The sequence below is a fragment of the Andrographis paniculata genome, unplaced genomic scaffold, assembly GCF_009805555.1.
Source record: "Andrographis paniculata isolate CXL003 unplaced genomic scaffold, ASM980555v1 Contig11END, whole genome shotgun sequence".
NCBI classification, from domain to species: Eukaryota; Viridiplantae; Streptophyta; class Magnoliopsida; order Lamiales; family Acanthaceae; genus Andrographis; species Andrographis paniculata.
Window position 1 is genome coordinate 3,219,175 of NW_026137391.1, and position 24,166 is coordinate 3,243,340.

The window sequence follows — 24,166 nt, forward strand, 5'->3', positions numbered from 1 at the left end:
ATATAATATAAGATTGAGAAAATCTATTTTATTTTTCCATATAATTTTTCTACTATTTGTTATTGCATGCTCATCATACTCCACACTTCTTAATTGTAACAAAGAGAGAAATTATATGCCAGAGGTTGAGAAAATGACAACTACAAAATTTCCAAGGGATTCGGGATCTATTGCAAATTTCCTCGCAAAGTGCATTTTTTTTTGTAGTTTTGAGACTAATCGAACACTTTCATTCTGGAATCAATTTTTTGGTTGTTTCAAATCTAGAAGATATAAGAAGTGTTAATCACATGTGTGACTAGCTAAGGATGCAATTATGGTTTGGGATCACATAGACAATCCTCGGCATGATCAAGGAGCATTTGTGGACCAATATCATATTTATAGCTTAGAACCTTCTTGTTAATTGTGCAGTGCATTATTATCTCCGTATTCATAGTTCTCTTTTGGATATAGATATAAAACGGAGACTTTTTTTTGGGATATTTACTCTTCATTTTGTTCATGAGTTGATGTGCACTTTTGTGTGCTATATTAGTGTCTTTTTGAGTTCACATTTGGAGTGCACATTTTGGTGCATGTTTGTGTGGAAGTTTGGTAATTTGTTTGAGGTTGAAATTTTCATTATCCATTCGGAGAAATTTTACGGTTGTAATGGGCAGCGGCTACAATGTTGAATCTCAAATTCAGCACTGTGCTGAACAGTACAAATATAATTAGCAAATATCACATGGTAATATTAGGGACAACACATAATTTATATTAATATAATACAAATACAACATATGAACTAACAACACATAAATAGCTAACAAACATTACACGGTAATGTTAGTGACAACACATCATTTATATTAATATAATACAAACACAATACATGAACTAACAACATATGATATAGTCTCATCCAACACATGCAACCGTTTATTTCAGCATATGATATACACTTGTACAATACACGTATAATTATAAACAAACAACGCATGTCTTTATTACAAATAACACATGTTGTCTTTATTAAAGACGGGTACTGTGTTTGTATTTTATGGGTGCTGACACGGTATTGATTTTTCCAAATCAGTACCGTAACCTTCCCCGTTTGATTCTTCTAGTGGTTTTCTCATCACCCGTAGTTTTCCCATTATAGGCTTCCCATGTTAACTTTTTGTTCTTTCCTTATTTGCAATACTTTTATTCTCCAATTATTTTTCAATCTGCTTCCGTATTTTCAACATAATTTTTAGGTGCAATAATTCTAACAAATGGTATTAGAGCATTCTACAACAAACATTCCGGTTGCAAAATTTGATATCGAGAAGTTTGAAAGCAATATTTCTTTTGATATGTGGAAGATTCAGATGTGGGCGATTCTTATTCGGAACAGATTGAAGGAATAATTTGATGAAAAGAAGAATGCAACCTTGAGTGATGCTGCTTTGGCTATGTTAGACAAGAAATCCTATTGTTACCATGTCCCAACATTGTTTGGACTTGGTTAATTTTGGAAGTTGTTAAGTTTCAAGAAGGTACTTGGCAATAAATAAGTCTATTTCATCCAATTTGTAGCAAGATAGAGATTGCTAGGAAATATGACTCAAATGCAAGATAGAGATTGCTAGGAAATATGACTCAAATTCTCTTTTTGGTAAGACATGGTAAAATTTTCAAGAATCAAACTATGGTTTCAATCATGAGCATGACTAAGCAGACCCTTTTATTCTGAAATCATTTTTGTAGTTGCTTCACATCTACAAGCCTGGGCGTGATCAAGGACCATTTATGGCCCCATATTAGATTTATAGCCTACAATCTTTAACTAACTGTGGTTGCATTCATTATGATATTATCTCATAATTTATGGGAATCTTAACTATACTTTTGACAGGGATGTCATAAATGGACTTTTTTGTGTTTTTTATTCTCCATTTGGTTCATGAATCGATTTGCAGTTCTGTGTGCCATTTCGGTGTGTTTGGGGTGCATGGTGGTGACATTTTCGTGCACGTTTTGGTTTATGTTGGTGTGGATGTTTTGGAATTTATTTGATGCTGCAATTTTCTTCATTCATTCGAAGAAATTGTACCAATGTAATGAATCGATTCATTTAGTGAATTCCATCCCGCCCATGGTTTTTCCATTTTAAGTTTATCAAGTAAATTTTTTTATGTTTCAATTGTTTTTCAATCCGCTTTTGAAGCTCAAAAATCCTAACCACAAATAATTATAAATGGTGAAATATAATATGGTAATAGATATAATAAAACGATTTAGTTCTTAAAAACCATGCATCATAATGTACACCAAATCTCTGAAGAGTTTCAGTCATTTTATACCATAACTAACAGCAGCATTACAACAACGTCTAGTTCTCATCATAATATTCGTTGTCCGACCTTGTTGGAGACTTGTTTAATTCAATATTAAGGCAGGGCTTCGAAGAAGAGACTGATCCAATATGGTCATCTGTCTGTTGCCTTCTAGAACCGCGGCTGAGATCGCCTTCATAGTGCCTCCGCATGTGACCACCAAGGGCTTGTCCTGTCGTGAATTCTTCATTGCAAATGGAGCACCTGTGCACGACATTTCTCTTGCTGGAGATTGGAGAAATATGACGGCGGTGTAAAGTTTGGTGACCACCGAGGGCTTGGCCCGTTGCGAAGCTTGCATTGCAGATGGAGCACTTGTGAACCCTTTTTCCAGATGGAGCTGCAGGGATCTTGTCTCCAGCCATGGACGGTTGTTTGCGCCGGTGGGAGGCTTTGTGGCCGCCAAGGGCTTGCGGTGAAGTAAAAACAGCAGCACACTGATTGCACCGGTAGGAAGGACCATTCTGCACCATTGGATCAACTGCTGGAGATTCTGCAACTGTCGGAAGCTTCTGAGATTCCGTTTGGAGTATTTGTTGTCGTGATGTGCGAGGTTTTTTGCTCCAATTCGACCACTCCGGAAAACCAAGCTGATTAAAGCCAACAGCCATTATCTCATCCATTAGTTGAATTCAAGAAATTGAGATAACAATAGATCGGAAAACATAAGTAGCTTAATTATGCATATGTACAGAGGAAATATAAGGGTAGAATCGTGGCGATAATATCATACTAATCCGGGGAATTTATAGTAGTGATGATTGCTCACTATTGTTTAGATGGAGTGAATCTATGTATAGTTATATTTCGATCAATATATAGGTGAATAACAGTCATTGTAGATCTAAAATTTATTAGATTGTTTCCATGCGCACCGGGCCAAAGTGACAAGGAATACTAGATAAGGGGCTAAACATTTATCCCTTCGACTTTCAAAGCACCCTTCATATTTACAAGAAAGAGAACACAACAATTGGAAAAATAGTTATCTGACTATGTCGACCAAATCCAGTGTCTCCCGATCTCTATAAATGCAACTATATTGAAATTTTATATGCCGATTGATGCCGCTGACAACACCAGAAACCTACAACATGGCCAACATCGATCGCTTCATGAATGAAGAACACGTAGTTTGTTGGTTTGCGGGAAAGCTCTTTGTTAATTCGGCAGCTGTCTCAGTCCACTCTATATGTATTAGCAATATCCATCTTCTTCGTCTATAGATATATATACACTTATGTTTATTTCAACTTGGGGATAATATTTTTCTCAAGATATCAAAATCAGTTGAATTTGGTCTTCCAGGCACAATATTTGTAATTTATGTTAGAATATGAGAAAAAGATATTACATATTTGATATATATTTGATACATTTGAAACTAATGCATAACTAATGTAAATATTCTCTTGATCACCAAAATTCAACAAAAATATACAATTCTTTCATAATCATTAGACTCCAAACAAATATAAGATTCGGTGGACACATTCGGTCGGTTTTGAAGAGTTGTTCTTTTTCTTTTTTTCGTTTACGGATGAGAAAAAAATTAAGTTCAGTTTGTGGAATCTTGAAAGCAGTTGCTAACACCCTAAAGAAATAATTCAAACATAATTTTAGATTTGATTTAATATGACTCCCAAGAAAGGGAGGAAATCAAATTTCATTTATTAAAATAGAAAAATTCAGTATTTAATCACAAAGAAGTTTCAATGTTTAAGTTAATGATGATCTTCTGAGGCAAAACAAATTTAAAATATCGTAGTATTCTGATTGCATGTGATTAATATTCTTTCATTCCTATAAAAGATGACAATATAAAAATAAATAAATAAACAATGAAGAGAATTTTTGCAATGTAGAAATCACTTGTTAATATCAATTGTGGCCTAAAACTATGCGAAGGATGATCACAAAAGAACATAGCAGTAGTTCATCTGCAACAGAAGAACGACAATGTGTATTCTTGAAGCTCAAAATTAAAAATTGTCTTCACAAAATATGGTGAATTGTTGTTATTATTCCTGTTGTTATTCATAAATACACTTTTTTTTTTTTTTTAATTTGTGGCACACCTTATCATTTGGATCATTTTAGTAGAATTCTATGAAAATAATCCTATATCTAATTATTTAGCTTTCCATCTAAAATGGAAATAAGGTCATAAAACCTAACTATTGTTTAATTTGTTAGAGACTGGTTTATACAAAAGAAAAAGAGGAATTCTGAAACATATATATCTCAAATAAATTTGTTCCCCTATATCGTAGATTTTACGTTTATTCACCTTCTTTCTTTACTTCTCCTATTAAGTCTTACATTCCTCATTGATTATGTTGATACGAGTTTGGTATTTTTGAAAAGTTTGTAATTGATCTTGTTCAATTGTAAGATTATTTAATAGCTCGTTCCTTTTTTTTTTTTTTCAAATTTACCATGTCTAACGGTCTGATTTCCTAACTAAAAAACCATATTTATACCCAATAGACCAAACATCGAACCTGATGGGAAAACAAAATCCGTATATTAGATTTGAGTCTTTAGCAATGAACTTAACAAATATTAACCTAAATGAATGTGAAAGAGTGTTAATAAAGTAATAATAAAGTTAAATAACATGTAAAAAAAGTTACAACCATAAAAGTTTACGAGGAAAATGTAATAATTGGTAAAAAAAAATTTCTGAAATTGGAGCTGAAGATTATTACTGCTTTTAGTGAATTATTGCGATCTCTTCTCATATTGCCATTGTTAGCATTAGTAGAGTTTTGCATATTATGTTTAGATCTACAAGTGAAACACAAGCTAAGCCAAAACAATTGTTCATGAAACAAGTCTATACTTGTTTGGTCAAACAAACAAGTTAACAAAGAAGACATAGATTAGATGGAATTTTATTTATATCCGATTTTATAGAAAAAAATTAGCCAACAAAAAGATAGAGAAAAAGAAAAACTTATCTAGGAGAAGATCATGATCAAATCTAAATAGAATATATATTTTTATCTAACTGAAGGAAACAATATAAATAACCAAACTAGAAGCATATGTTGATATATGGAGAACATATATGCAGTAGAGAAGCAAACAAAGTGTAGTACGAGGGATAGCCATCACATACCTGAAGTATATTGCTCTCGTCTTTACTACAGTTGCATTCTTCCATTGACTCTAATTCAAAATTTCCTTGGTGACAACTTCATCAAACGATCCGGGTTTTAATGTTCATGCAAAGAACTTATGTACATTATGAATTATCGTTGATGGTTAGATTAACACATGTAATATATCATAAACACAAACAAATATTATATAGCCTCTTACACTCATGTAAAAGTTGGGTGTTTGGGCTGAGATCTTTGGTGTTGGTTGCCTGATGCTAAAGAGGGGTAGACTAATTGATTGGAGTGTGTAATTAATTTAATGTATAATTTACAGTATTGACAATGATTTATTATTGTTGATGAAAGTGCCCTAAATATAGATTAATTTTGATCAAAGTTGTTTATCATATTGGGTATTCTTATTTTTTCCTATTTTTTAGTCATGAGAACGCACACTTAACATCTACCGGATGCCAATCTAAAATTCTATAAAGTGGTACTAGAGTGGTTTTCTTAAAAATATATTGGGAATACAAGACAAGCAAGTCTGATTGATGGAAATAAAAGAAAGAAAAGAAGTTGTTATAAATGTGGAAGAAAAGGACATGCAGAATCTGAATACGCCCATACATTAAAGATACATTAAAGAAGCAACAAACACATTCCAACATTTTAGAATTTCTAGAAGAAATGAAGAAATCTACGAATCTTAAGATGAAATCAAAGAACAAGATGAGATGGCCATAAAAAGAAGTCACTGTGGTGTATAATGAGGTCCGTGGTAGTTACAAGGATCTTAATTCCAAGAAGAAAAGACTTGTGAAAGAATTGAATAAAGCACTAATAGAGATAGAGAAGTTGAGAACATATCTTTAAAATTGCAAAGATGAATTTAGTTTTGAGCTATAAAAGTTAAAGAACCAAAATTATGGAAAATATATTGAAAGCCATCATGACATGATAATTTAAAAAAGGGAAAAACTGAAGAGAAGATAAATACGTGGGATTAGAAAAAATAATATGATGAACTAAAGAGCCTCGATGAAGATTCAAAAGATGAATTACATTTTGATTTCGAATAACTCAACAAAGAAAAAGCCACACTTGATGAAGTTCTATCTATTGAAAAATCATATAAAGAGAGAACTAATTTAGATATCTAACATAAGGAAGATACAACAATTCCAAGGATTATGGTATGTCATAAAACCAAACTAGAAGGAAAAGTGATTCAAAGATGTTGCATGATAATAAGAGGGAAAGTACATATATTGAAGAATCATCATGAAATCTCCTCTATCTATTGCCAAAAAAGGGACTACAAGATTAGGCAATGCTTCAAGGACAAAAGACATTGAAGTGACAAAACATTTGGAAATAAAGTAACAAAGCAATTTGTCAGTTTGGATGGAAGAAGTTGTTGAAGTTTAAACAATTATGACTTCCAAAATATTTGTTAAAATAAATTGCAACTATCCAAAGAAGTATGTGTGACTTAAAAAATGAATGTGTGAGTAGAATAGGAATAAAGTGTTTGTTCGGAAGTGTGTTCAAGCAATGGAACAAACAAATGAACTACATATGGGACTTTAGAAAAAAAAGGGAACTTTTATTTCAAAATGATGATTATCTTGTTGCAAAACAACTTGATATTTGTTGAAAAAAGAATAAGCATGTAAGAGGCCAACTTCTCTAAATCTAATGAGAACAAAGAAAGTCATAAGGGTTTGCATTTTGGGAAATATACAATTGATCAATGGTTAAAATATTTGTCTGTGTAAGCGATACTTGCCTAGGGTTGGCCAATTACAAATAAAAAATAAAAACACACAATATTTGATAAGCCAGTATAACAACTTATATCTCGGGGATTCCAATCTAAAAAACATTCAATAAACCTATCGCCATATATACAATCAACTGTACGACTCAACAAATTTCGATCACCATCTATCCTCTCCTACCGCCATCTTGGGATATACATTCACAAGAAAGTAGTGATCAAACCACATTTGAAACACTATCAAATCGAGATCAATTGTGTTCATGTGTTGATCCTCTTCTCCGATTGAAAAAACAAATTCTCCTTCTTCAGATGAGCTTCAGTCTTCATGAATGCTCAAAATCTTTTTGAACACAAGGAGTATGGGAAAAAAAGATTAGAGAGAAAATGGAACTTTCTCCCTCTAAAATGAATACAATTTTCCATCTACAAGACTGTCTTACATAGTCTACATACAAAAAACAAAACACATACTTCTTGTATTGAGTGTGACACAGCTTCGGATCACCCGAACCCGACCTTAGATGGACCGATTGCAACCCGGACCCAGTCAAAGTTACTTGTTTGCTTGGGAGTTGTGATCCCTTGATTTTAATCAAGATGTGTGGCTTAGGTAAGTTTGCTACTTAAGATGTGTGGCTTAGATTAATTTGTTATTTAGTATATATAGCCTTGTATTTTCTTGTTGGACACAAAACCTAGATATGAGAACAATTAGAGATGGTTTACCCTAGCTACCTTTGGAGAGATTCCTTAGAGTTGGAGAGATTCCATCTGCCGAGAGGGCAAATCGATTGTTTGAGCTTCGGATGCAATTACGTGAAAGACGGAAGACACATCGGCAACCTCGGACAGTCCGTGGATTCTTGAAAGTGTTTGCTCGAGAGGAGTGATTGCTTTTGGAGTTCAATTTATCCTATTTTTCTTTCGATTCTTCATATGTAAGTTTCCCGAATATATTAAATATTTTCTTTTCAAGTTTGATTAATGAAGATGATCGTAATCCATGTCAAAAATTGGTATCAGAGCGGTTATTGATTGATCATAAGATTTCGAGGCTATTTTGTTCACAACATGTTTTCATCATATGACTCTATGTCATGTTTGATCAAATTTGTGTTAAATATAGGTTTAATTCATGCTATTCAGAGATAGTTCATAGTTTCTGGAAATAGTCATTTTGTTGTTGCAAAAATTTCCTCTCTAGACATGATAGCTACTTCCAATCCATTGTTAGTTGCCAAACATGAGTTTTGTGTTGAATTTGTTCCTCAAGAAAACTGCGATCTAAAAATTGTCAAAAAGCGCTTGGAACACAGAGATAGGTTATCCCGAAGATTTTGGGTCCGAACTTTCTGTTTTCTATTTTGAACAGTCTACTTGTTCGATTTACTGCTTGTAATTGGTTGGAATTTTGGAGTGATTCATTTTTTTGCTATTAGATAACTCCTTGAAGTTAACTATAATTTTTGGAATCGTGATTTTGGATTTGAATAGCTCTCTGAAATAGCGTTTGAATTTGGTTATAATGCACAATGTTCTATTTTTCAAGAGTGTGGCAAAAGTGCAGTGAAAGAGCAAAGATGGTGATATGAATTTGAAAAAGGCGCGCTCTAAACATTAAGTAAAATTCTAGAGCATATAAAAAAAAAACAAAAGAAAACAAAAAATTTGAGCATCACACTTTCTCTTTTTGTTACAGTGCATTGTCAATCATTTGGATAATCATAGTTGTCAGTCACTAAACCAGTTCTGAGGTAGTAGTTCTATTCTTCTGTGGGGGTTCTTTTTGAGTTAGGAGACATTGTCATGATCAAATGATGTGCTAGGGATTTCGATTCTAGCTTGTTGCTTAATTGTGGAATAAAAACTTGTGTTAAACTTTCTTTATATTCTACGATTATAGTTTGGCGTCGAATGCTCTAGTTTGTTTCCTAGTTGATGCGTCTTGTTTTTGTTCGACATTACTTCTCCTTGCGTATTGCATTTGAAGGAATTCCTACGTACTATTTGAGGTAATTGAAAAATACTTCTTTTGTTTTGATCGTGGTTGCTTCTAATTTTCCTTTATGAGAATTGTGAGAGAGAGTGAGAGCACTTAACTTTCGATAGCTGATACGGTTGAGAGTTGCTTCTCATTGTCTTTGTTTGTAGGATGACCACTTTCGAACAATTGAAGGAGCTGTTGGGATCAAGTATGCAACAATTGGAGGCAAAAATGGAAAAAAAACTTTATCCATACAACAAAGGACAACTTGGGATCATGTGAAGTACATCGTGAATAAGAAAATGGAGGACCTCAATCATAGGTTGACATCATTGGAGACGGCACGAACTGAGACTTCTTCTGGAGTAGTTGATATTCGGGGTAGATATGATGCAACTGAGGCTTCTCGTCATCGTGATGTGAGTCCTTCAATACGGTCATACGTACACAATAGCCGTAACTCAGAGCACTCTTATGAACGAGACCAAACTGGCAAAGTGGTTGATGATTAAGAGAGGTAGAGGAATTTTTTGGATTGGACGATGAAGTGCAATATGGCATTTGACTGCCATAATTACTCAGATGACAAGAAATTCCGAATGGCGATTTTTTAATTCAGGGATTATGCATTGACTTGGTGGGAGAATGAGAGATATTATAGAGAATTGCATGAATGAAATCTGATTGATACTTGGCCCTGGTTGAAGGAAATTATGAGGAGGCATTTTGTGCTAGAAAGTTATGAATGAGATATGATATCAAGTTGCAGTCCTTGGTGCAAGGTTCGAAATCGGTGGAGGGATATTTTAAGGAATTGGAGATTTTGATGATGCGACTAGATATTGATGAGAGTGAGTCATTGAAAAAAGCTCGGTTTATGAAGGGTTTGAGGCGTGAGATAGCTGATACAGTTGAGCTGCACCATTTTCATTCTCTTCGGGAAGCTGTGGATTTGGCTATCAAATGCGAGGAGTAGCTCAAGAGACCAACCTCAACTGGATTGTCATCTCAAAAGAAGTTCCTAACCAGTTATGTAGTTCCTTATCTTCTACCAAATCTAAGAGATTGTTTTCACTAAGCCTTTTGATAAAAAATATGGATAAAGACAAATCTAAAGTAGTTGATAAGAAGGATGAGGTTGCGAAGTTCAAAGGAAAGGAGTTTGGACAGAGAAAAAAAAAGATTGTAATATGCTATAAGTGTCATAAACAAGGGCAATATGCAGGTCAATGCCCCAATAAACGAACCGTTATGATTTTAGAGAATGGCGAATGGGAATATGTCAATGATGGTGAGGGCGATGAGGTAGTAGAGGCTGAAGCAGAGGCTGGAAGTGATGATGAAATTGAAGAACTGTGTGATTAGGATCCGTTAAGTTTAGTAGTCATGCATACCTTGACCTCTTTACCACACGAAGATAAGGATGCAGAACAGCGAGAAAATATATTCCACTGTCATTACAAGGTAGCGGGACATACTATATCCATGATAGTGGATTCGGGTAGTTGCACTAATGTTATTAGTTTTTATGTGGTCGAGAAGCTGAGTTTGAATACCACCCCACACCCGAAACCATATAAGCTACATTAGATGAGTGATGAAGGATTTCTCCATGTTGATAGATGAGCGATTGTTACCTTTTCGATTTGTGGTTTCACCGACGATGTCCTTTGTGATGTGTGCCCCATGACTGCATGCCATCTTCTTTTGAGATGACCATGGTAATTTGATAGATGAGTTTTTCCCGACAGATATAAGAATCAAATATCATTCGTTAAAGGTCGCAAGAAGCTGAGCATTTCCGCCATTCCACTCGAGACTGCCGTCGTGATGCTGAACATTTACATAGGACTATGCGAGATGTGCTAAAATCAAAAGGAGTTGCTGTTACCATTTTGGCGAAACCTTCCGAGGGAGACGATGGCAAGCTGCTGCTTAGTCTCAAAGAGTTCAACAAAGAAGTTCGCCAAATCAATAACCAATATGAGGGAAGTTACTTCCATATTCTCTTACTTAAAAAAGTATTTGTTATTGTCATTGATGATAATTTTTTTTCTCACTTGTATTCTCATTTTATAGACTTACTTAAGGAGTTTGAGGATATTTTTCTGGATGATATACCACATAAATTACCACCATTGCGAGGCATTGAACATCTTGTTGATTTTGCACCAGGTGCATTAATTCCAAATAGGCCAGCTTATATGTGTAATCCAAATGAAAGTGAAGAAACTCATAGACAAGTCCAAGAGCTTCTTGATAAGGGATGGGTTCGAGAATCTTTATCTCCTTGTGTTGTACCTATTTTACTTGTCCCTAAAAAGGATAACTCAGGGCGTATGTGTGTTGATTGCAAGTCTGTCAATGTAATTAATGTGAAATACCAACATCCAATCGAGGGATTGGATGATATGCCTGACGAGTTGCATGGAGCACGGTTGTTTACAAAAATTGACTTAACGAGTGGATACCATCAGATTCGTATGCAACCTGGAGATGAGTGGAAAATAGCTTTTAAAACCAAGTTTGGGTTGTATGAGTGGCTAGTCATGCCATTCAGGTTGACAAACGTGCCCAACAATTTTATGCGATCGATGAACCATGTGTTAGAGAGAATTTATTGGAAAGTTTGTGATTGTATACTTTCATGACATACTTGTTTGTAGTACTTGTTTGGAGGACTATCTTCAACATGTTAGCCAAGTTTTTCATGCTTTAAGAAATGCTAAATTGTATGGTACGTTAAAGAAATGCATATTTTTTACTAAGAAAATTATTTTCCTTGGCTTTGGTGTAGGTTCAGATGGTCTTAAGGTTTATGAAGCTAAGGTTGCTACAATTCGGGAATGAAAAAAATGTGCAAGTGTGGCCGAAGTTCGGAGGTTCCTTAGAATCAATTTTTACCACACTTTAGAGTGATAGTAACCCCATTGACCTCCCTTTTGAAGAAGAATGTTCCATTTAAGTGGGAGTCAAGTCACGAAGCCGCCTTTGAGAAGCTTCGGGATAGTTTGACACATGCTCCGGTTTTGGCACTACCTGATTTTGAACGAGCTTTTGAAGTCCAATGTGATGCTAGTGGAGTTGGTATTACTGTTACAAGAAGGGCGACCGATTGCTTAATATAGTGAGAAGTTCCATGGAGCAGCCCTGAACTACTCAACATACAATTATATGCGGTTGTGCAAGCCCTGAGAGTTTGGAAACATTACTTGCTTCCAAAGGAGTTCGTAATTCACACGGATCATGAGACCCTCAAGCCTTTGCGTGGGTAGCAACAACTCAATCAGTGTTATGTTCAGTGGGTAAGCTTTATTGAACAATTTTCATATGTAATTAAGTATAAACAAGGGAAGGCGAATGTAGTTGTTGATGCACTCTCTCAGAGGTATGTTTTACTTAATCATACTCGTACACATTTGGTTGGATTTGTCCATATTCGTGAGTTGGATGAGCATGATATGGATTTTGGTAATATATTTAGGAGGTGTGAGAAGCATAGTTTTGATCATTACTATTAAGTATGATGGCTATTTGTTTCATGGTGATAAATTGTGCATTCCTAGATGTAGCGTTATAGATGTTTTGATTGAGGAGAGTCATGGTAATCATATGTTTGGACATTTTGGTAGACATGCTACGTTTTATTTTCTTAGCGTTCACTTTTATTGGCCTTATATGCTTAAACATGTTGATTCTTTTGTTGATATGTGTCTTGCATGTAGAGTGGCGAAGAGTACTTTGAAGCCCCATGGTATGTATACTTCTCCTCCCACTCCGGAAGGCCCATTGATTAGATATTTCTATGGATTTTGTCCTTGGTTTACCTCGGACACCACGTGCTAAAGATTTAATTTTTGTTTTGGTTGATAGGTTTTCAAAGATGGCTCACTTTAAACCTTGTGCAAAAATGGTGGATGTTAATCATGTGGCGAAACGTTTCTTTCGAGAGGTTGTGAAATTGCATGTGGTTTCAAAAACTGTTGTATCGGACCAGGATGTAAAGTTTGTATAGTATTTCTTGAGAAGTCTTTGGCATGAAATCGGGATGTACTTGCTTTTCTCTACCACGTGTCATCCTCAAACGGATGGCCAAATGGAGGCGGTCAATCGTACTTTAGGTAATCTTTTACGTGCCATGGTACATGATAGTGGTCGAACATAGGATGGATGTCTACCATATGTTGAATTTTTTTATAATAGGCATGTTAGTACTACTACTAAATTGTCCCCGTTTGAGGTTGTTTATGGTTTTAACCCTCTAACCCCTACCGATATATTGCCACTACCTAGTACCGAGCATTTGAATTTTAGTGGCAGGGACCGAGCTACAGCAATCAAGGAATTACATGCCAAAGTATGGGAGAACATTGATAAGGCGGCCGCGACATACGGACACTATGCCAATCGCGAAGAAAACGCGTGATATTTAGACCCGGCGATTGGGTATGGGTACATTTGCATAGAGAATGCTTTCTAGAGTTGCAGCGTGGGAAACTTTCTCCTCATGGAGCTGGTCCATTTTTTGTGTTGGAGCGCATAAACGATAACGCATACCGCATTGCACTTCCGAAAGACTTAGTGTGAACGTGACTTAAAATGTTGCCTATTTGACACTATTTAACCATGTTGAAGATGCCACTAGCCTTGAGGACAAGGTAGCCGAAGGGGGAGAGGATGAACGGCTTTGGATCACTCTAACCCGACCTTAGACGGACCGATTGCAACCCGGACCCGGTCGAAGTTACTTGTTTGTTTGGGAGTTGTGATCCTTTGATTTTAATCAAGATGTGTGGCTTAGGTTAGCTTGCCACTTAAGATGTGTGGCTTAGATCAATTTGTCATTTAATATATATAGCCTTGTAGTTTCTTGTTGGACACACAACCTAGATATGAGAACAATTAGAGAGGGTTTACCCCAGCTAACTTTAGAGAGATTCCTTAGAGTTTGAGCTTCGGATGCAATTGTGTGAGAGACGGAAGACGCATTGGCAGCCTCAGACAGTCCGTAGATTCTCGAAAGTGCTTGCTCAAGATTAGTGATTTCTTTTAGAATTTGATTTATCTTATTTTTCTTTTAATTCGTCATTTGTAAGTTTCCCGAATATATTAGATATTTCATTTTCAAGTTTAATTCATGGAGATGATCTTAATCCATGTCAGAGTGTTTTACTAGCTTTCTATGGGGATTTAATTAGACCACCATGGGCCTTAAAATCATTTTTTTTTTCTTCATAATTTTCTCAAAGGTTTGACTTTACATGCCCAAACAAACCTATCTAGAAAAGACACAAAATAACACTACAAAATGGATTCGGAATGAATTCATTGTTTTTTTCTTTTTGGTGTTGACCTCGAGTCTCGACTCATTACACAATTAATGTAACATATGAAAAAACTAGAAAGGGCAATATTCTAACAATAAAAAGCTGGGAAATAGGTCTCTGGCCAGTCAAGGGTCTTTTATGAGGGCCATTAGCAGTAGAGAGGCTGAAGAAAGCTGATAATAGTCGTATTTGAAGCATAATAATGGATAGACACTGGAAAAAATAAAGTGAAGCTCTATGGAGATTATGTGTCGAGTAATTGGATATACAATGTGTTGGATTTGCTTTTGGTCAATCCAAGTTGGTCCAAACATAGTGAGTTAACTCAAGTTGGGTTAGGTTGAGTAGGATTAGATTATAAACCGGCAACCCAACTTATATTGGATATTCCATCTTTTCTCGTTAGGTGTGAATGTATTTTGGGGTTCTTTCTTCTTGATTGTTTTGTTGGGTAGTTTCTTCATATAAGTGAATTTTGGGTTAATTTTTCTAGATATTGAAAGATTTGGAAAGTTTTTGATTGATGTTGAAATTTGTTTACGGGGGAGAAAATGGTTGTTTTCCATTGAGTTGTTGTTTACTCGGGGTGGGAGGGAGTTTTATTTATGACATATCATTTTGTTTTTGCAATTTTATAGTACTGTCGGTGCTATTTTTTCAGGCATTTTATTTATGACTTGTCAATTTACTTTTACATTTTGACTATGGTGTCATGTATTAGGATGATTCTGGATTGATATAGATTTGAAGCTTTCCATGTCTTGGAATTGATTCTTGGTTGAATTTACAAGTGAACAAACAAGATTAGTAGACAAGTGGATAAAATCCATTAAAAAAAACAAGTCTATACTTGGTTGTTTAAACAAATAAATGAATAAAAGAGATAGATTGGATGGATTTTCCTTTACATTCTTTCTTATCATTAAACCAAGCAACACGAAGATAAAAAAAAAAAAAAAATACTAACCAACAAAAATATAGGAACACAGTAGATTTGATTCAATCCAAAACAACAATATGAAGCAACCAAAATAAAAGTAGAAGGTTATGCATGAAGAACATATAGACAGTGCAACATATAAACATAGACAGTGAAGTATGAGAGATAGCCATCACATACCTGAATATATTGCTCTTTTCTTCTCCTTAGGTCATGACATTATTGAGAAATCACATCATTCATGTTTGAATATTCCTGCAAAGATGTTATGTATACTATGAATCTCTTTAGTTTTAAATTGATAGACGCATGTAGTATACTACCGAAACAAATAATAGTTTGTACTCATGAGAATTTTATGTTAGAGAAAGACCCTAGTGTAGGGTGTCTTTGGAAATATATGCCAAGAAATGTGTAAACTGAATGTTATGGGTATGTGATCAATTAATAGATGATTTACATTATTAATAGTGATATATTCTTGTTGATAATAATTATTTGGACACATACCTTTTTGGATCGAATCAAATTACCATATATGATATTCTTGTTTTCTCATATTTTCAATTGTAAGAAAAAAATACTCAAAATCAATAATAGGCCACCCATAAAATTCAAACAACCATTACTTGGCATGTGCTCTAGTGTTTGTTCTAGAACATATTAATTAAGAAAAAATATTAATTATCGATTTTTTTAGGTGGAAACAGTGTCTAAAACATAAAAAAAATACCATTATGTTTACAAATAAATGAAAATCTTCACATAAAGGGTATTTAATAAACTTCATCGAAGAAAATTATTCAATTATTTAATAAACATGCCCAAAGTATATATATTTCTTCATTATTGATCTAGAACTATGAGGTATCTAATATTGTTCATCATTAAAACATGTTTTAGTTATCGCAATTATTAAGTATTTCAATAGTAAGATTACATAAATAAACAAATAAGCAATTGAATTTTGCTTATCTAAAAGTTTGCAAACACAATCTCACCTTAAACACAAAGTTTTCCAATGCAAACACAAAGTTTGCTTCTTCAAATCTAATGATAAGAACTCCTCACAACATTCAATAACACGGAGAAGACATATTGCAGTTGTAGAACAACATATAAGTCACAACCATTGCTCAATGAATAAAAACATCGAGAGAATGGCACAAAATCAGAGGGAAGAGGAAGAGAGGGTTGAGCGGCGTAAAGTCCAAAGTAGCAAGGGCGGTATTTATATTAGCAACAATGGTTGTGAATGAAACCCTAACGATCAAGGTTTGGGCTTTTGTGGGTCGAGCCCTTGAATAAAGCCAACTATTGTGGGCCTTGAGTAAGACTCATGGACCAAAACCTTGAATTCGTTATTTAATGTTCCAACTATGCTACTGTGTATATAATATAAGATTGAGAAAATCTACTTTTCTGCATAATTCTTTTCCTATTTTTTATTGTGTTCTCTTTATACTCCACACTTCTTAATTATGACAAATAAAGTAATTATATACCCAAAAAAAATAATTATATACAAAATGGTGTCCTACTTTCGGAAATGGATGGTCAATGCCTTCAAGTACTCCTCTTGATGCTTGGAGGGGTGGATTTATTGAAGGTCAAAACTATTCAATGAATGGGGATAGTCATCCTTATGGGTATATAGGAGTTTCTTTGATCCATCAGCCTTCTGTAGCAAAGTTTGTAAAGATGGAACACTTTGGAAAAGTGCATTTATGGACTCAAAGTCCACCATATGTTGTGTGAATTTGAAAGTCACTTCTTGAGTTGATGTGTTGGTGATTATAGTATTTCCCCCTACCCAAGGAAAGACTGAAGGTGCCGATGAATATGACCTCCAAGAAGTCCATGGATAAGTTGGTGGAGTAGCTGGATGTTGCCTCCGTGGATTCCAAGGATCCCATACCCCGTATGGACATTGATTCATAGTCTCAAAACCTTACAATGGGCAAAATTTATAGCTGCAAGGGCATTGTTTATGGCAAGGCTGATCCATCTATTTTATAGTCTCCATCTATTTTGGATGGTGTAAATAAAGTATAAGCCACATCTATAGAAGGCTGATCCAAGAAAGTTGAAATGCTTTGCGTTAGTTAACATTGTCTTCCTAGAAAATTCCTTATTTACGAACATTTCATATTCATTTGTGTGCATAAAATCTTCCAAACTTACAGAGTTTTCCAAACCAAAATCATGAAAATATGTCTAGAGTCTTACCCAGAGATCATTCTAAATGACTTTGACAAGAAAATTTTTCATGAACTCTAGTTGATTGTAACCTTTTGGATCTAGAGGCTCCATGGACTTCTCATTCCAGTTCATTTCCTTGTTGTCACTGACGTTAAAGTTTAATCTTGTTATCATCTTTAAGAGAAATCTTGGATGGAATGTTAGTGAGTGCGTCCAACCAAAATTCCGGGCAGTCCTTCCGCTCTTAGTCACGAGCATGGGTAAGGGGCACATTTTGTTCTATTTTTCTATTTTACCTTCAATTGCATGCTCGCTTTGAATATAACCTAAAATAGCACAAAAATCAATAGAAATATATCAATGTATCAATATATACATATAAAAAGTGTACGCAAAATATAGCCTATCAAATCCTCTCATACTTAAGGAATGTTTTTCCTGAAGTATGTATCAGAAAGTTACGTAACTCATGGATCCTATTCTTTCATAGACATCTTCAACAAAATCCACTTTACCAAAATAGGAGTATGCCAAGCAAGACCTTCCTCACCAAATCTAAGGAATATATAATTGTATGCACTTGTCTCTCAAAAAGAAATAATAGCTTATTCCTCAAATTGCATGAAAAACAGTAATTTTATATGTTTGTTTTTAGATCACATCTCCCCAGTTAAAATGAAACATGATACAAATAATCCAAAGGTCTTTATTAACGGTTGTAACAGGGCTAAGGGCTAAGATAGGAAAATGATAATTATAGGCACAAAACTTTTGAAAAGAAATACCTAAAGAACATAATGCTAGTATATAAGACTCAAGTCAGCATAAATAGTGGAACAATCTAAAAAACTATCCCAACACTAATTTCTTCGAAACATCTCAAAAAACACTGCAATATGATTTGCTTTTTCTTTCTCTTGCATCTTCAGCTTCTCCAAACTGTGCAAAACTAAGGAATTTCAAATCATGAAAATCAAATTCATTTGTTTTTACTTTCTTTGTCTACATCGACGCCTCATTTTATATTTCCTTCCTAATCTCTTCTTGATTTTTCTCCATTAGAATGGTAGGATCTAGATCTTTTATAGTTTTCCCACTTCTCAACTTCATGGCACTTATATTTTTTGGATTAGTCTTGGGTTGCGCTGGCCACTTTCCTTTCTCCTTTGTCTTCATCTCACAAAATTCATTCGCCAACGGAAAGATTTGATTTTTCAAGTTTTGAATGCTGCTCTCGGTTTTTGGCTGAACGTTTCGGATATCTTACCGAAATTTTATGAGTGTTAGATGTCATGTTTTTCACTATATCCTCTAATGACATACCATGATTGGGCGGCGGCGGTGTCGGTGTCAGTCTATATTGCGGAGGGAGATATAAGTGCTCAAAATCCTTGTGGTGTTGCCATAGGGGTTTTTTTGTTTCTGTAGCTAAGATTAGGGTGATCATGCCAACCAGAATTGTATGTGCTCGAGTATGAATTATAGTTTTGATGCGGCACTATGTAACCTGCTGCGTGACCTACATCAAACCTCTTTCATACTGCAGTGTAGGACAAGTGTAGATAGCATGATCAGAGCTCGAGAAAAGTCCAAAAGCATGAACCTGTTGCGTCTTCCCTACAACCAGCTGTTGAACGATGGATGTCAACTCGGTCATCTGCTGCTGAAGATCTTTTATTCTTTGATTATTTGTTTCTTTGAGTGCCTGACGGGGGCTGCACTTCGAGTATCGAACTGCTGCACATGTTGTTCGTATGAGAGTGGAACCATATATGATATTTTATTTTAGTGGGAGCTGATTAATAATGTTCAAATACTATTAAGGTTACTTTGGTTTATACTGCACAATTCATTATTCAATGTTCAATATTCAGTGTACAGTATTTAGTTTTAATTCAATATTCAGTTGTTTTGAATTAAAGTTAAGATGGATCAGTTGGAAATAGGCATGTTAAGATCACATTACATGATATTTCCATGTTGTCTCTTGATCGAATCTTAAGTTATATTGGTGTTGTGACCATTGATCGGTCTCATTGCGATAAATGCAGTGACCACCGCTTTGATACGCACTAATGTGACTTATAGATAAGATTGGTAATATACATTAAAGAATCTGATAGCAAAATTTCATGAGCTCATAAGGTTATTCAGTGTATATTTACCCAAGTGGGAGATTGTTGGATTAAAAATCCAATTGTGGGTTAAATGTAACTATTTGGGCTATCAGTTGAATTAAGCCTATATTAAATGATTTATTAATTTATTGGGCTTAAATGTATTTAGTAAGTGCGGACCTCCAATGTGCAGAAACCCGGTAACTTATTAATTGGGTGATGAGACCAATTAATAATAATGGATATAAATAGGATTGTGATCCCAGGTCTAGATGCAACATCCATTACTTTCATATCTCATCGTGGTAGTAACGACAGAAACCCTAGCGGTTTTTGTCAAGATGGGTTGCGCTATAGGCTTGAAGAACACAATACCCTTCGTTAATTTGCAGATCTAAATCCGACAATGTTGAGGAATAAGGTTAGATCTTATTAGTTTTATTTTCTTATCTCAATTATTACAACATGGTAAGTTTAAAATAATAGAATAAGAGTAAAATCAAGTAATACACATGAACGGGGGAGAAGGAGAATTCACATTATTAGATATAAAAATTTTATCTTTTACATTAAATTTTTTATGTTTTTTTTTTTCTTTTTCTTTTTCTTTTTATTTTTTCGGCCTTTGCTTCGTCCCTTTCTGTTGGATGACATGTATATATAGTTGGCCTATCATCTATTCATTAATTTGCCCTTCATTTCTAACTAACTAACTTCCACAGTTAAAGATTCGATGCTGCAAGTTCCAAACTAACAAACTAATAATAGTAGTATTTTTTATTTAACTAATTACAAAACTGAACATACAATATTGAATATATCCATCCATATACAAAACAGAAGTATGCAATGCAACACCATATATTAATTAATATAATGTATCATCGAAAAATCATTACGTACACAGCAAACTCAAAAAAGCTGCATATACATTTACCCAATCTGCAGCTAGCTAGAGGTGAAGTATATCAATGCTCACCATGGACGAACGCCGGCCAATTGAGTTCCTCTATATACAAACTATTCATAATTCAGCGCATCTCCTGCTGTTATTCTATCCGTCAGATTGTAACTCAAAAAGTTGTATAAAAGATCAAATCCAAGCTTCGTCAGAATTGGGCCCCAAAATAAGCCTCCCAGCAGCAATCTTTAACTTGAGAATACTTTTGCGTGGTTGGTCAAATTTGACGTCAATATCTGGTACATTGAAAGTTTCTGTCTCGAGAATATTGAAGATTTGTTTCAGTTGTTTAGCCTTAGATGCACCTTTGAATATGACTCGATTGAAAAACACCTCGGCCATTATGCATCCCATTGACCACTGCACATGTATAATTCTTCAGTTCGAGAAGCATCTCTAGTGCTAGGAGTACATAGTCCCCGACTCCCAATGTGTGCATTTCATTATTATAATCATAGAGTTGTGAAAGCCCAAAGTCGCATATTTTCAGCAAGCTTTTTTTCGGAACTAGAATGTTCGAAGGCTTTAGGTCCCGATGCATCATTCCATTGTCATGAAGAAACTTGATGCCTACCGGCAACTGCTGCATCAAATCTTTTACTTCGCAAGTAAATATCGACCTTTCCATAAAAGTCATGTGTGTTCTAAGATTATTTTCTACGAACTCCATCACCGTAAAAAGTCCATCCTTCCCGTCTCTGGCGAGACCCTTTAGTTCGACGAAAGAAGCATGACCACGAGGAAACTCAAGAATGTGAATTTCCCTGATAGATTTCTTTGACAGCCCTCCCAATTCATGCTTCATCGCTACTGTTTCTCGGTCTCAGTGTCGATTGCTTGGTAGACGACGCCAAAACCCCCACGATTGATAACGCATAGTCGACGATATCGATCGATGCCGCTATATTTGATTTCCACAAGCTGATGACGAGACACTTAAATATTGCCATGGCCACGCAGTCGTACTTGAATGAAGGAAACTTTATATGTTATTGTGTGAGAAAACTATTTTGTTATTTAGTATATAATGTTGTAATTTTAAATTCAAATTTTAATATTGATAATTAATGGTGGGAAACTACGTACTGTGTTAGTACATTTATGAATTCAATTATATAATATGGTGCAATAAAGTCATAATTATAAAATATTCACAAATTTTTGTTGTATTTCTTTTACGAATTTGTCATTATATTATTCTATAACTTATTGTCACAGAAATATCATTAGTAAAATTCCACTGGTTTTATATATATTTTTGTAACCTTTTAGAAAAAAATCATTAATTTCTATTAAAATCGTAATTTTTTTTACCGTTGTTATAGGCTAATTTTATGGTAGTGAATATAAAAAAAGAAAAACTATTATTATAATAATCATCATAGAATTAATGTTTATATGAAGCATACATATTATTGCGCAATAATATATAAAATATGTTTTAATTATAATAAATAGTATAATATATTATTTTAATAATCATTGTGGAATAATATGTTGTATTAATTTTTTCTTTTTTTAGATGTAAAAGGATTCAGTTCCCCTCAGTCATGTGTATTTAAATTATTGTTTTATTAATTATTTATTTAAAAAATATATATGACGGAAGGTGATTGATATAGGAGGAATATAATTCATTAGGAGTAGGATAACTGAACATGTTCTTCAAATTGGGCCTTATGTTCATTTCGATTGTTCAGAAATAAGAAGAAAAAACATTAGAATCAACTATACATAAATTATTATGAATAAAAAACAAAAAAAAATTTATTCCATCCGCTCCCCCTCTAACGGCCACATATACCTTTTGCGTCATTGTTTTAACATTAAAAATATCTTTATATTTGTATAAGTTTCTGTACAAATATCATTCTATTGGTATTATAATACACTAATAGAAGTATTTTTGCAATTTTTTCTTAATTTGTACTATTATGTTTTGATATAATAATTAATACTCCCTCCGTCCCAAAAGAGTTGTCTTGTGTTTCCATTTTCGTCTGTTTCAAAACAATTGTCTAGTTTTCTTATTTAGTAACTGTGGTCTCACTTTGTAACAAAATTATTCATACTTTTCCAAACTACCCTTAATTATTACTCTAACCTATTTTTTAAAATACTTCAAAAAGCAAGGGCATTTTAGTCTTTTATATTTTACTTTATACTATTTTCAATTAAATACTATTATTCCTTAATTATCGTGCCAACACTCAATAAGACGTCTCTTTTGGGACGGAGGGAGTATTTAAAAATCAATATGTACAAAATAAATGAGACCCTTAAAACCGGACGAGATAGTATTACAAATTAGGTTGTTCTCGTGGGGATAGCTTCTTTCAACCCAAAATTATGACTGACAACCTAAACAGTTAAAAGGAAGAACAATGTATTCCTAGTATTGTCTAGTAAAAAAAATCAACTTAATCCAACTGTAAATGAATCATAATAAATAAATAAATAAATTTAACTTTATATAAAATCCGAGTGCTCAACTCAGGAGAAAAAAATTATAGACTCAATAAGAATGAAAGGTTAAAAAGTAGAATTGGGCTTTGTACGCTAAAATGCAATTAATATACAAACAAAATCACAACAGCCGTACGAGTATTTATAAAGATGGTAAAGTACCTATAAGTATTTTCAGGGCTTTTTAAAAAAATGGCCTAAGTCAACGATCTAAAATTCTAGTCTTCGAAGGAGTTTTGAAAATGTAGTAGTTTTCAAAACTCTTAAAGTTTTAAGTTTAGAAATTATTAAAAGTTCTAAATTATTAAATATAGTAGTTTTTAAAACTACTACAAATACTTTTATTAAAAATAAGAAAAAAATCATTTAAGCCCTAAACCTCATTCTCCTTCAACGTTTTCTTTTGCGCGACGCTGTAGAGTTTTCGGTGATTTTCTTTTGCCAAACTCTGCCATTGCCGTTGGTGCTGCTCATCCATGGTAATTGATTTTCAAAATTTTGTTCTCTTTCGTTCTATTTTGTTTTAATTGTTGGTTTGGAAAATATTGGTTGGCGGATATTGTAATTTCTGTGTTTTGTTTGTTTTCATATAAATTTGTCCGAGTCTCACTTCTCTTTTCTTTAAAATCAGCACCTCTTTTTATATCTCTGATTTCCTATCGGATTGTTGAAAAAGTTTGAAAGTTGCTTCAATCCAGATTCATAAGGTATTATCTTATTATTTTTATTTATTTTTTATTTTTTACTATTTCTTATTGTATAATCATATTATTTTTAGAATTTTTATTTATCATATTTAATTTTTTTATGGTATATATATTTTTTCTAATTTTTGTAATATTATATATTCTATTTTCATATTTATGTTTATACCATCTTTATGTGAATAAATTTGCTTGAGTTTATGGCA

At 33.9% G+C, this 24,166-nt stretch overlaps 3 protein-coding genes across 4 annotated transcripts; 1 reads left to right on the top strand and 2 right to left on the bottom strand.

Moving 5' to 3' along the window:
* Window positions 1-2,236: 2,236 nt before the first annotated feature.
* On the bottom strand, window positions 2,237-16,699 carry LOC127247632 (zinc finger protein ZAT11-like). Of its 2 annotated transcripts, none has more exons than XM_051269580.1 (4): window positions 16,512-16,699; window positions 15,691-15,765; window positions 5,491-5,566; window positions 2,237-2,956 (listed from the first exon to the last, which is right to left on the bottom strand). In XM_051269580.1, the coding sequence occupies exons 3-4, from the start codon at window positions 5,533-5,535 to the stop codon at window positions 2,363-2,365; spliced, it is 639 nt and encodes a 212-aa protein (XP_051125537.1). In that variant the 5' UTR covers window positions 5,536-5,566; window positions 15,691-15,765; window positions 16,512-16,699; the 3' UTR covers window positions 2,237-2,362. The 2 variants fall into 2 exon arrangements, with proteins under 2 accessions (XP_051125537.1, XP_051125547.1); XM_051269590.1 differs by having other exon boundaries at window positions 5,491-5,606.
* Window positions 10,339-13,669, top strand: LOC127248348 (uncharacterized). Its single transcript, XM_051270643.1, has 9 exons — window positions 10,339-10,598; window positions 11,024-11,235; window positions 11,323-11,803; window positions 11,910-11,980; window positions 12,041-12,072; window positions 12,192-12,338; window positions 12,969-12,997; window positions 13,117-13,248; window positions 13,447-13,669. Exons 1-9 carry the CDS (start codon window positions 10,339-10,341, stop codon window positions 13,667-13,669), a joined length of 1,587 nt encoding a protein of 528 aa, XP_051126600.1.
* A 2,532-nt stretch (window positions 16,700-19,231) lies between the features above and the next one.
* Window positions 19,232-21,595, bottom strand: LOC127248356 (cyclin-dependent kinase G-1-like). Its single transcript, XM_051270651.1, has 2 exons — window positions 21,124-21,595; window positions 19,232-19,449 (listed from the first exon to the last, which is right to left on the bottom strand). The coding sequence occupies exons 1-2, from the start codon at window positions 21,593-21,595 to the stop codon at window positions 19,232-19,234; spliced, it is 690 nt and encodes a 229-aa protein (XP_051126608.1).
* Window positions 21,596-24,166: the final 2,571 nt, after the last annotated feature.

Excerpts from the sequence above, each read along its gene's own strand:
- LOC127248348 (XM_051270643.1), top strand. The coding sequence starts at position 10,339 with ATGGATAAAGACAAATCTAAAGTAGTTGATAAGAAGGATGAGGTTGCG. Across the intron at positions 10,599-11,023 it reads GATGATGAAATTGAAGAACT|GTCGCAAGAAGCTGAGCATT; the intron begins GTGTGATTAGGA and ends CATTCGTTAAAG. Across the intron at positions 11,981-12,040 it reads AAGAAATGCTAAATTGTATG|GTTCAGATGGTCTTAAGGTT; the intron begins GTACGTTAAAGA and ends GCTTTGGTGTAG.
- LOC127248356 (XM_051270651.1), bottom strand. The coding sequence starts at position 21,595 with ATGAAGCATGAATTGGGAGGGCTGTCAAAGAAATCTATCAGGGAAATT. Across the intron at positions 19,450-21,123 it reads TGGGATGCATAATGGCCGAG|CAGTTCGATACTCGAAGTGC; the intron begins GTGTTTTTCAAT and ends CAACATGTGCAG.
- LOC127247632 (XM_051269580.1), bottom strand. The coding sequence starts at position 5,535 with ATGGAAGAATGCAACTGTAGTAAAGACGAGAGCAATATACTTCAG. Across the intron at positions 2,957-5,490 it reads ACGAGAGCAATATACTTCAG|CTTGGTTTTCCGGAGTGGTC; the intron begins GTATGTGATGGC and ends GGCTTTAATCAG.